The 13,890-nt window shown below is 43.4% G+C and overlaps 1 protein-coding gene across 3 annotated transcripts in view; it reads left to right on the forward strand.

Moving 5' to 3' along the window:
• LOC138492612 (solute carrier family 2, facilitated glucose transporter member 9-like) overlaps positions 1-13,890 on the forward strand; it is a 552,106-nt gene that overhangs the window by 467,850 nt on the left and 70,366 nt on the right. For all 3 annotated transcript variants that reach the window (XM_069619904.1, XM_069619905.1, XM_069619906.1), the window contains one exon: positions 305-406. In XM_069619904.1, coding sequence (XP_069476005.1) covers positions 305-406 — 102 coding nt within the window. The remainder of the gene's footprint in view (positions 1-304; positions 407-13,890) is intronic.

Raw genomic sequence — 13,890 nt, forward strand, 5'->3', positions numbered from 1 at the left:
GGCTGGGTAAGTGCCAGTCCTTTGGAATGGAAGCCAGATATTTGCCTGACTCTACCAGGCTCTCAAAGCTCCAGCGCTGGTTGGGAACTCTTCTGTCTACACAATAGGCCTACCTGCCTCTGAGGGCATGCCCAGTCTTCTCAGGACCAGGGCTGGTTGGAGGGACTTCTGATTGCCTCACAGTGGGGCCCTTTCTTCAGGCTTCCTCACCGTAGGAAAACTGTTTTGGGGCACTCAGTATATGATGGCACACTGGTTTCTCTCCTAGTTTGCCGGTAATGATAGCAATTGCTTTTCTCCCTAGGGTTTCCTCGTCGACAGGTTCGGCCGAAAAGGTCTCATACTGACTGGATATTCTCTCATGGGCTTGGTCCTCGTTCTTCTCACCATCACCCTCTCCTTAAAGGTTAGAGCATGCTTTATACATTCAAGGCTTTGCAATTACATGTCATAAATGTTTTGAAGGCTGGGGAGGGAAGGAGACCTGGGTAAATGTGGTGACATGACAAAATATCGAGTGGATAATAAGGTTAGTCTAAATATTCAATACACAATATCTACTGCACCAAACTTAAGCTTAAAAAATAAAATCAGTATGGGCAATGTGTAGTGCTGTTGGGTTGTACAGGGCCGTGGAGTGTAAGGGGCATCTACAGGAACATTTGAGCACATTTGAGTTAACTCTGCGCCAACGGTGCCAGCTGGTATTGATAGGGTAAAAGGTAGAAGTCATTATTTCACATATAGAACCAATAAAATGTATAGGGTCATGATGTGTTTAAAAGAAACTCAACATTTTGAGTTAAGATATTATGAGGTTGATATTAAGGTAGACTTTATTTTATGCCACAATATTATGCCCTGGAACCAAATGTACTCTCAATTGGTTAAGAAACCATAAATATTCCATCGAGGATGCTAACTGGAAATTTCGATTTCACTTAAAGCGAATGATAGCAAAACATGTTGGCAACATTGTCGCAAATATCTATTGAGTGGCAAGGCACTGAAATTGAATTAATTAGGAAAGTGTCTGGAAAAGGTTTATTACTACTCTATACTTTGATAATAGTTTAAAAACAGCTGGAACTGGCATTCCTCAAAGGACACCTATTATGTGTGAAGGCTGAGGATATCCTTATTATGATAAGTAAATTAAAGCCCTCTCTTGGCCCAGGCCCAGGCCCGGATTTGATGCCTAATAAAGCCCTTCCAAATGTTTGGGCCCCTCTATTGGAATTTTTATATACAAGTATTGTCACTGATGAGGCACTTTCTTTTAGTTGGAGGGAATCCATCCTGGTTCCCTGCACATAAAAAGGGGGACCGGCTGGCACCCACCAACTATCGCTTGTTGGCGATGCTGGATACCAGTTCGAAGATGATTGTGTCAATCCTATTAAAAAAGAGGACAATGAGAGGGTGTTACGAAAAAAATACCAAACAGGTTTCTGACAAGCACACAACACATCCAACAATATCTGCGCATTGCAGCATGTAACGGCCAATTTGGCAGGCTCTCACGGAAAAAAAAAATGTTCATGTGCTTTTTGATTATTCTAAAGCCTCTGACAATGTGTCTCGATCAAAACTTTGGAATACATTGGAACAATGGGGATTAGACCCCAGACTTTTATTCCTCATTAAACAACTGAATATGGACACAAGCGTGAGAATACGCATTAACCAAAGTGGATCCCTTAGTTAGAGCATTGCAACCAATCGAGGGTTCACACAGGGGTGCGTGTTAGCTCCCCTTTTATTTAATATTTATGTCGGCGATATGGATGAAAGTATTAAAAATGGATTTAAATTGGATGAGCTATGCAAACGATACACTGTTGTTATATCTTACACCAATCGGTCTGCAGCGCTCAATGGATAAACTTGCAGACTAGGCCTCAATAAATGATAGCTGAATAAATCCAGGTAATTCTAAGGTCATGATAATAGGCAATCACACTAGGAAGAAATATCCATTTGCGTGGTCTATTGCGCAACATACCCTGGAGGTGGTGAATGACGATGTATATCTGGGGTACCCAATCGTAACAAAGCATACACTTCCCTCTTATGGGGAGTTTATCTCACTTAAAATAATGAAAAATAGATGGTAAGCAAGAAATGTATTACTAATAAGGGTAGGGAACAATGTAGAAGGCCTTTGCATCATTTTGAATACCAGTATCGTACCAGGCATATCACATGGTCTTAAAGCCCTGTCTTCCGCTCATTCACTCTGGTTCGAACACTTAGAAGGGAAGAGCTTGCACTTCATTCTTATGTTAGCAAAAGCAACATCTTTGGAGGCATTGAGAAGTGAGTTAGGAATAACATCAGTCAGATCCTATTGGCTAATCCAAGGGAGGACATTTATTGTAAATCTCTGTATTCATTCATCTAATACTTCCACAGTGTTGGGGTCTTAGCTAGTCACCTCCAGGATTGTACACCTAATCAATATTTTTTGGCTGATCTTCAGACCTCTGTCTTAAAACATTTTGATAATATCGGCGTAAACTTAAATTGTGCATTAACCTCTCCTAATACTCCTGACCTCAGGAAACAAGCCCGCTGGCTCCCCATTAAAGAATGTGTCATCTTCAAAACACTGGCCCTCACACACAAATGCATCCACAATACAGCCCCCCTGTACGTAACACAAAGAATCACAAGACCACACACAGCTAGATCCACCAGAACCCCATACAGCAACCGAATCACAGTGCCAAAGGTATCGAGGGCACGGACGGGAGGTTCCAGCTTCCCTTTTATTCCTTGCCACCCCACCTCAGAGGAATAGCATCCCACCTAGCCTTCCGCAAAGCAATTAAAACTATGCTGTTCGTCTGAACCTGCCATCAGCCCTTTACAGAGTACCCACTGTTCTCAATGTGATGATTGTAACTGTAATTGCCTCATGTAACTACAACACCGTAAAGTACTTATGCACCATAACTCTGCTACACTGATTGTAAACTCTAGCAATGTATGTACCTTTTTAACTAAGACACATTGCCTGTAACAGCGCCACAATGCCTCCGGGCTGCCAGTACGCTTTATACATTTAAAACAAAAAATAATAATAATAATCTTCCAGTGATCTTCAAAATTAAGAGTAAGATACTGCACCGCTTGGAGAATATGGCTGAATTACACATCAAGAGGAGATATGCGCAGTATTGCACGCAGAGTTTTGCAACTAGCACTCCACGCACATATTTAAAGAAACTGTGTTCGAGGGAAGTGAAAAGGTTGATCACTCTCTTGCGCTTTTACATTCTGCCCATGATGGACTATAATGGTGGATGAACTAATGTTCCATACGCTGATAGAAAATATTGCATGTGTCTAAAAGAAACATAAACCTGACGCCATATTTTGACTGTATGCAACTTTTTGGAACGGCATCATGCCAATGTTTATAAAGACTTTGCATATAAAGGGGATTTTACTACGGGCCAATTCTCAAGCACACTATGTGGAGCGGAATCTCTGGTCATTTTGCCAGCGGCCCACACTATTTGGATTTTTGCAAATGAACAGATGGCACTTTTAACTTGGCAAAATATGAATGCCCATGCCACTTTTTCTTGCCCTATGGCACTATCATCAGAGGAATTTAAATTGTGGTATTTATACATTTGGAGTAATCTGATTTTAATGATGATATATGCACTATATTAGATATGTGTAATAAGTCTTTTGTAAACACGTTTTCTTTATGGTTAGTGCAAGAGGTTGACATTTTTAACCATAAGCACTTAATAAAAGAAAATACTCTCATCAGGATCTTCTACATTTGTCTTTGATCTCCTTTTCTAAAAACCGGTCACTTCTTCTGAACAAGCCCTTCCCTTATTCTCCATTGACCTAATGGCTGTGCTAGAGATCTGCAAACCTTGGGTCTTCAGAAGTCTTGGATGGCAACTCCCAACAGCCCTAGCCAGCATAGACGATGGTGAAATGGTGAGGGATTATCGAAGTCAAAGCCAAAACATCTGGAGTGCCACATGTTGCAGACCCATGTACTATGCAGGTTGAATGGAACTACCTTGTCAGTTCACAGGTGTATTTCTTACCATGACCACCCTCTGTGTATTCCTGAATAAGCACATTGCCTTTGCCAAAGACACAATTCTCAATCATGTGCAGATAATGTTAATAAAGGAGACATTAGGATGTTTCTAAAGCAGCGAAAGTGACCAGCTGAGGACCTCCAACAGGCAGCCTCATAGAGTGTTCCTCTCAGGTACTGATTAAACAGATGCCCATTACAGGCCACCATAGCAATGCTGATATGTTATGATATGATATGGCATTTAAGATGTGCCTGTACACGAGTGTTTCTAGGCGAGATGCTGCAACACGATAATGCTTCTGAAAGCAGAACAAAGGGTTCTATATCTCGTCCTATTTTGCAAATTATTCCAAAGACTCTGACACACGCTTTTTATTTGTCAGACCTATGTACAAATGCATCATGCATGTGTAAGTCTCAATTCAACTTCACCTCCTGAAGGCATAAGTCAGTAAGGTTGTGCATTAGTCAGCCTCTCCTTTAGTCTTGAAGATTGTGGTTACACCTTGTCAATTCTTTAAGATCACCTGAACCTCTGCAGTTCACTGTTTGTATTATGGATGCGAAAACTCTTAGTGTTTTGAGAGTCCATTTGACCAGGCCCTCTTCATATCAGGACAGGGAAAGCTCTGTGCAAAATAAAATCTTCACAAAATATGAAACCATCTCTCATCTCATTGCCGATGATCTGCTCGGCCAGCCTCCCGGAAGCCCTTGTTTTCGATGCTCCAACTAGCATCTCATATCATGTGATAGTTAGTTCTACAAATGCATCGAAGAGCAATGCCTCATAAAACCAATCAAACTTCTTCGTACAGACAGGCATAGGGGCAATTAAACAGCACCCCACAGCTACCTGCCACACACATCATTCCATACCCACAGGAGGTTACCCGCTTCACATGGTACCTATGTATCAATATCATTAGGTAGTGCTTGTGAAATTGCCTTTAATAGAGGAATGGGCCCTATGGTCCTTTAGGCAGCCAGAGATTATCCTGTTGTTCTAGGTTAGCATTTTACCATGCAAAGCGGATAGCCTCCTGTGGGTATGGAAGGATGCAGGTAGCCGGTAGTTGTGGGGTGCTGTTTTGTTGCCGGAAGGATGGAGCTATACTTGTCTGTATGAAGAGCTTTGTTTGATTGGTTTCATGAGGCCTTGCTCTTAGATGCAAACCAAAAACAAAGTTCAGACCCCCTATGCCTGCACTCAATCTAATTTGCACTCCACACACTGTGTATAACATGTATCCAATGTTGTGGTTATAGATGAGCAAACCAGTCTCTTCAAATGTGGCAATGTGTATTGTAAGGGTGCAGAAGAGTTGGACACAGGGTGGCATGTTTTTGGGTAAATACTTTTATTAAAGAAAAAAAGTTTAGAAAAATACCTCTGTCCCTAGATCTAAGAGGCGTTTGCCTCTCTCTAAAAAAAACGGATGAAAATGTCAGGAAGTCCAAAACTAATTGTATCAGTCCATGTTATGTCCAAGGAAAACCTACTTATGCCCCTAATACTAATATACTGCTATAACTGTGCAAGGAATGTCTAAACCGAAAAGTCTCTGGGCTTGCTGGATGTAAAGTAATGCAAAAATAACGTTCCAATGTTAGCAAGTTCCAAAACTAGGGTGACGCTCCTTTCCCATAGGTTTATTATCCTTCCAAGAAAGTGGATAGCACACAAAGAATTATCTCTTGTATTCCAAATCCTTCAATCCCCCTAACTCGGCATACTCCTCTACCAAGTATAGGTTTTGCTTTAACAATTCCAGAGTCTTTGGGCCTCATTACGACCCTGGCGCTCCCGTAATGAAGGGTGCCGGTACGGGACCGGCACCGTTCATTACGGGACGCCCTATTATGAGGTTCCCTTAGCGGGTCCCTCAAGGGGACCAGGGAGCTAATAACGGGCCCGTTATTAACGGGCCCGTTATTAGCTCCTTCCCCATTCCCATTGAGCCCTGTGGGGGCTCAAATGGGGAAGGGTGTTTTCAAAGAGGAATTACCGGGTCCTCCAAGGTTGGAATGACCCGGAAATTCCTCATTGAAGGAACCTGGTCCTGGAACCCGGTATACCCTCTATACTCGTAATGAGGCCCTTTGTTCCCCTGGTTTTCAATCTTCTAGGTAAGAGCGTGTCTCAGACTCGCACAGGTGGTTCTCACAAAATGTCTCTTCCGGTGGGTCTCAGACCCTTCTGGCTTTGGGCTTTAGTTTCTGATATGGTTGCGGGTCCCAGACCTGCACAGTTTCGCTGACACCTGGGTTCACTCTCATGGAAAATATGCAACTCCATGGTCCCAGACACTCTGCTTATTGTTTATTTATTTGGGTGTGGGTCATAGAATCACACAGTTTTGCTGCCCCTTGGTTGACTCTCTTGCCAAGTATGCAACTCTCTTTCAGTCATTTTTGGGTCCCAGACTCTCAGCTACCAACTCGTGTTGATTGTTGAGTCTCTGGCAGCTCCCTAGTGAATGGTGGGGTCTGCAGCAGTTTCTGCAGGTGTCTCTCCTTCTCTGGTTGCACGTCCTGCCTTACAAGCGGCTTGCGGATGCCGGGGTAACCTGGAGCTGAGTATCGACAAGAACCCTGTTGGTCCTCCCTGATCGGCCCCTTCGTCAGGTTTTCCTTCCCCTCGTTTTGTGGCTTCCAGCTTGGTTTCTCTCTGCCCGCCCAGTGCAGGCATCCCGCTATTCCTCCTCAGAGGATCGTTCTCCCTGAGCTTCACAGCTGAGCTCCTTTTGAACTCCTGCAACAGCCAGCTGTGTTCTTTCAGAAGCCTGACATTGTGAAAAAGACTAGACTGCTCACTTTGTTTCCTCCGAGTGATCTTCTTCGTCCCAATCCTGGTTTTCCACTCTGAGACAGAACACTCAGTATTCCCTACCGAGTGAAGGTTTTCAAGTATATTAGAGTCACTAACCTTGCAACAGAGTATATTGGTTCTGCCTACAAAGGAGCCCGGGAGATGTGGTATCTGAGAGGAGACTGGGTGTAGTAAGGTAGAAGAATACCGTGTTCTCTGAGAACAATCCTCCCCAATTCCATAGGTGGCTTCCCTCCCCATGTGATCCTCCCTCTGTCCAGCATCCTCAGGAGATTATTGTAATTAGGACACACAACTCTGGCCCAATGGGAAAGGTCTCCCCCTAGGGAAGAAGGGACAATATCCACAGATTCGTCACAGTATTTGTTCAATAAAAACAAACAGTTTCATTGGAAGATGCTCATTTCATGTTCCGTGTTCAAGCCGGTGGATGCAGTCCTGTATTTGCACATCATGTCAGCTTCAGCCTGTCTTAAAAGACGTTCCCTGTCAGCACCCCTCAAGGGTAACTTCACAATCTTCAATCCAACAAAACAAATGCCCTTCTTTTTGTCGTCTGTTTGATGGTTCTCCTGCCAATGCAGAGCCAATGGAAATCGGTGATCCTGACTGCCAATGGAATTTAAATGCTCCCTGACACATGTCTGTAATTCACGAATAGTGCTTCTTAGATATATACGGTTGCAAACACACTGTATCAGGTATACTACAAAACTAGAACCCCAGTTAATAAAATCTCTGATCTCAAATGCATCCCTAGTGTGTATTTCAAAAGACTTACAAGTATGTGCATATTGGCACATGCTGTAAGAGCCACATTTGTAAAATCCTGTCAAGTTAGTATGCAACCAAGTCAAACAGACGCCAAGAAGGGCATTCGTTTTGTTGGACTGTACATTGTGATGTGCATCTTTAGGGGTGGTGCCCGTGAACGTCTATTAAGACAGACTGAAGCCAACATGATTTGCAAATAAAGGACTGTATACAACACCTTGATCATGGAACATGAAATTAGCATCTTTCTATGAAACTGTTTGTTTTACTGAATAAATACACATTGCCACATTTGAAGAGACCGTTTTGGTCATCTTTAACCACAGCATTGGATACATATCAGACTCAAACAACTGCATGGAGCACAAAATAGCTCGAGCCCGGGCATGGGGGTATGAACTGTGTTTTTGTTGCTGCTTGGTGACGTTGGGCCAACGTCTCCAAGTCTCCATCCCTGCAGCTTCTATCTTTCACTATTGCCTGGCAACCCTGCTCTAACCCCGGAATGGTCTCCGTTGTTGACCTACCTCCCGCAAACCAAGTTTCATCATCTCACATCACCAGATTTTCATTATTGCCTACGAGAGTGTCTTCACATCGCACCGTCAAGTAATATTCCAGGTCAGCGATTCAACCCTGGGCATATTATCAGTGCAAGGGGATTGTCTCCTACATACTACCAACAACCAGCTCAAACCAGCGAGCCAATCCCACCACCAAGATTCCTACAAGAGCATCCACTCCTGCACACTACCAAACACCCTCTGAAACCAACCATCTAGAATCATGGCTTAGTTTCCAACAAGAGCAGCCTTTGCTACCCTCCTCCAAAAACCATTTTGAACCAACCTATCAACATCATCACTTAGTGATCTAAATGAGCATCCACTCCTGCACACTACCAAACACCCATTGAAGCTAACCAGACAAAATCATGGCTTAGTTACCTACAAGAGTCGCCACTGCTGCCCTCCTCCAAAAACCATCCCAAACAAATCTATCAACATCATCGCTCAGTGATCTACAAGAGCATCCACTCCTGCACACTACCAAACACCCATTGAAGCCAACCAGCCAAAATTATGGCTTAGTTACCTACAAGAGTAGCCACTGCTGCCCTCCTCCAAAAACCATCTCAAACAAATCTATCAACATCATCGCTCAGTGATCTACAAGAGCATCCACTCCTGCACACTACCAAACACCCATTGAAGCCAACCATGCAAAATCATGGCTTAGTTACCTACAAGAGTAGCCACTGCTGCCCTCCTTCAAAAACCATCTCAAACAAATCTATCAACATCATCGCTCAGTGATCTACAAGAGCATCCACTCCTGCACACCAACATAAACCCTCTTACACCATCACATGCAGGAGCATTTCTTTTCCATAGGTGATTCACCATTACATACCCCTCCAGCCTTGTCATCCTCTTACCTGCAGGATCATTCTGCCATGCACATCACTGAACAACAGCCAACGTCACCCATAGAGTATTCAAGCATGGCGCCTCTTGCACAACATGAAATACTCTCTTAGACCAAATCGAATTCATCACTTCACACCTCAAAGAGCATCTTCTTTTTCTTACCATGAAACACCACCAGATCAAATAGCCAATCTTAGACATTCCTACCTAAAGGAGATACCCCATCTCATATAGTATGTTATATAACTATGCCTGTACTCTGCCAAATCACCACCAGAGTAGTTTCAAAAGGCCAATCTTTGTCGATGACGTATGTGCGTCTACCTGGGAAGCCATCTCTTAGTCTGCTGGGAAGATATGAAAGAGAAAGTGTGAAGTAAGATGGTGGAAAGGTGGGGGAGGAGGTTGCAGATGCAGGGAGGGAGCTAGGTAGGGAGAAATGCTTTGTGTTAGCCTGGATGCATTTTAGTCCACTGTATAATGACTATCTTATAGAGGAATAAGACACAGAAAAGTATATGTTGGGTTAGGTTACCAGACATTTGGTCGATTTTTTATTTTTTTTGTATTTTCACTTTTTTTTTTTTTTTTTAAATGTGACCATTTGGCTTTCGACCAAATGGTGTCGACCATTTGTCCTATCGACCTTTTTTTTTTCGACCAAATGTCTGGACACTGTTGGATTATTATAGGCAGTGAGATTCCAAGGTAGTTTTGAAAGAATTATATTTTAGAGATCTATAGTTTTTGATGTGTGGGAGATCCAAGAGCATGCTTGGGCAATCTGGACAGATGTGTAGGTTTAAAAAGCCTGAAGTGCTCAGCTATGTACCATGGGTATATTCGTAAAGAGCGATTCTGGAACTGCCAAGCCAACTCCAGAAAATGGTTTAGTGCAAGTTTAAAACATATGAGAAGGTGAATGTTGTTGGTAATAAAGGACAGGGCAGTGGGATACATAGAATTATTAAAGTAAAATGTGATTACCCCTTACTACTAGATGTATATGGATCTCTTGTTATTGGTTGACTTATGAGGTAGCGTGTTCATGCAGTTGGCTTAATGCAGATGTGTTGCAGCAACCCAGTGTGGGGTTTTCTTACCCAAGATTACCTGTTAAATTATTCCATGAGGGCAAGCTCCAAAATAATATTTTGGGATGGCCTACAGGAGGCTAGAAAAAGCCTTGTCTTGGATTGTGTGCAAGTGAATGTAGTTGGAGAAAAAAAAGGATGAGATGGGCTGGCTTGAAACTGTGAACACATGCTAGACATTATTGCAGGCCTTGCTCTCAGAAAGAGGGGGGGATCATTTAACATTTTGATAATAAATTGTCTGGGGGAGTGATGTTGATACACAGCTCAGGGATCCCATTTAGAGAGCTTCAGGTAGCTATTTATGCTACATAACTGTTAATATAAGTCTGTGGCAGGCTTTGTTGCTTGTGTAGTGTTTATGTCACCGTAAGGCCTCCTCACAGGACAGGAGAGCAGGAGGAGAAACCTTGAGACTGCAAGCCAACAATGTGAACACTAGTGTGCCCAACAACCCCACTGTGGGTCCCCTCACCTAGCCAGCCAGCCAATGTAGAGGGAATGGGCATGAGACAGAAGTGAATGTGCTCCAAAACGGACTCTGGCCAATGTACTTGGATACACTTTTAATAAAAGCATTCAGGAGCAGTTGTACATCCTAAATTTGAAATTACGATTTGTTGCCACGCCCAGACGAGATTTTATGCTATACACCGCTGCCATTTTCATGGTTTCCAAGCGTTCACATGGCTCTCTCAGAGGGTTGGATAATGAGGGTGAGAGGGATAGGCTTGAGGTTGTGCTCATCTGTTGATGCGTGCAGACTCAGGAGAAACTGGCGTCTGTGCATGTGAGCTTTCTCTGTGTGCTTTGTTGTGTGCCTTGGGCATGCTGGGCATGCAGTGTCCGGAACGGTGGTCTCCAGTGTCTGATTTGCTTTTTGTCTGCATGAAGAGAGTGGGTTTCTGGAATAATAAGAGAAAGGTGTGTAGTTTGCGTATTTTGAGGGTTATTTCACTAGCCCTCTGGGTGTGTGTAGTACATGAGAGTTGTGGGGGGGTCAAAAAGAGTAGGGGGTTTGGTTCCTTGGCTTCTAGGGATCTCTGGGTGTTGAGTAGTTTTATTGTCAGTTTTCCATTCTGTATTGTCCCATGTTTGCTTTGATCCAGGAGTATGGTTTGTAGCAAATGTTCCTTTTATATGTTACGTTATTAAGTTTTAATATTATGCAAAATCAGTGCTGCAGCAGTCTCAGAGTACCTTGGCTTGTCTTTTTGGGCAAGTGCTCAAGGACACGAGGGCTGTCTATGGCTCAGCAGTGATCAGGCCTGTAAGCCATTGACAGTGCCAGTGTTTCATTGTGAGCTTGGGTAATCCATGCGCAGGAATTCAGAAGAGCAACGTCCTTCTACTTAATCCCATAGGCCATGAAAAGCCAGGTGTTATAGACAGGAAGGCTGGGAGACTCTATTGGCACTTTCAGATGGTGGTAGGTTTTGAATCGTGGCTCCACTGGAAACAAATCCCTGAACCAGGCTTCCTGAAAGTTCTTGAGGCCTGATAGGACATTTATGTCGATGGTTGTAGTGGTGACTGAGGCAGGAATCCTCCTGGGCTGAGGCCTGGCTGTTCTGGTAGTTAATCTGCACTGTCCAGCCTCCTCTATCTTTTTGGATTAGGGATGCAGTTACCTTTTCCTGCAACTAGAGGGCAGCATGAAGATCCTAGGTCCAAGGAGAGCTTTAGGGTTACCTCAGCACCTTACATTTGAAGGTCTGTTTTGGGCATTGGATCCAGTTTCACAAACTGAGCACCCCTCATGTATTATGTATAATTGGGGGAGCTGGGCATTAGCTACCACCGTATGTGTGTATCAAAGCGCTTGACTTTAGACATTAATGTGAAACAGCACAACAAAACAAGACATGATGTAACCTGAAATAATGTGACCTAACCAGCAAAAAGCAACATGATGTTCCAAAAAATAAAATAAATACATAAAAAAACAAAATATAAAATAAATGAGCACAACTTCATTAAAAACCAAAAAATTCCAATTATTTTGAAAGATCGCAGTTACTAAGGGAGAATTATGAAAGGAAAATGACAAGGGCATGGCAAAGTTAGGTTTACATGCAGTGAGAAAGGAACTGGAATTCCAAACAGAAGTGTTTGGTGCTGGCATCCGACTAAAAGCAAAAAGGAAGGAGTACATCAAAAGCATACATTCAAATAACATGCGTTTCTATTTGGGAACAAAACAAAAAGAGCCTAATAGCATACCAAACCAAAGAGACCACAGCATTTAAAGCAGAGCAGAGTATTGCAAATACAGCATAGTGCAGCCACATAGCAAAAGCATGCCAAAGCTACATATAACACACAAATAATTATGTAATCCAGCAAAACAGAATTGCAAAGGTAGGATGTCCCATAGAAGATGTTGCAGTGGTTGCATCACATACACACACACACACACATACACATGCGCACACACACACACACACACACGTGCACACACACACACACACACACACACCCACACCACCGCATACACACACACACACACACTACCCCAGACTCACGACTTGTGAAGTCTGCTGCTCTGGAGGTTGACTGAAAAGGTGGAATGCAAAGCTGCCTTGGAGAACAATGCCTCCACATCCTTCCTCCATTCCACCCTGGGACAAATTGCTCTTTCCTCTCAGTATGAGGTGGTACCTCTCCGGACTACAAGAAGAAATATTGGGGCCCCTTCAGGCAACAGAGGAAGGTCTCATTATATGATATGCCCAAGTAATACCTTGAAACACCACTAGATCAACCAACCCACCGCTGCCTTTGCTTTCTAATGCAGCATCTCCTTTTTCAAAACACCATCAGACCAGTCAACCAATCTCTGCCTTCTTCAGATCATGAAAGGCCATCAGACCAATGAACCTCAGACTTTCATTTGTAGAAGAGCACCTCCTTATTGATAAACTGTAAAGGTCTATGCAAGCATTTCATAATCTTAATTAACATACAGTGCGGGTTTTATTGCTTAACTGGTGATGGATATGTAACACATGCAGCCCCCAGTGCAGGACCCCTCAGCTGTGCAGTGACTGCACACTCAGGAAATATATAACAACATATACTCAGAATATTGCACTGTTTGCTTTCGTCACACCCGTCCCTTGGTCTGTGGCCAGGCTAGTATGGCACTCTAAGGAAGGTCTAAACATTTGCTTTCTCTCCCCCCATGTGTCCACTTCTTTCGCCTGTCACACAATCCCCTCTGTCCTCTGTCCCTCCTGGCAGTCAGATGGGCAGTCCCTACTATATCTTGCTGGAATCTGGCAGGTGCCGTTAACACCTAAAAGAAAATAAAGCTGCCATGCTTCAAGGATAGGCTGAACCTCATCTGAAGCCCACAATGCAACCATGCACTGGCTAAATTCAGTATTTCCCCATAAGTACAAGAAATTGCCAATACAGTTATGCACTCATTCACAGGAACATTAAGCATTTGCCCCTTTCTGATCAGTGATAAGCTTTAAGCATTCTATGTTGACTCTGCAGGCATGCAAACTATCACAAACTCCATCCCTGCCACTCATTCCTTTTCTTACCAGTCCAAATCTTTCATGTGCATTTGACCACTCCCTAGCCCCTTATCCTTTCCCCTTCTCTCCTCCCCCTTTCTATTTCTCCCAGGCCAAGGTCTGGATACCTTTGGTGGTTGGGTGGGTGAGG

Source organism: Ambystoma mexicanum, chromosome 10 (genome assembly GCF_040938575.1).
Source record: "Ambystoma mexicanum isolate Mex_15411 chromosome 10, UKY_AmexF1_1, whole genome shotgun sequence".
NCBI classification, from domain to species: Eukaryota; Metazoa; Chordata; class Amphibia; order Caudata; family Ambystomatidae; genus Ambystoma; species Ambystoma mexicanum.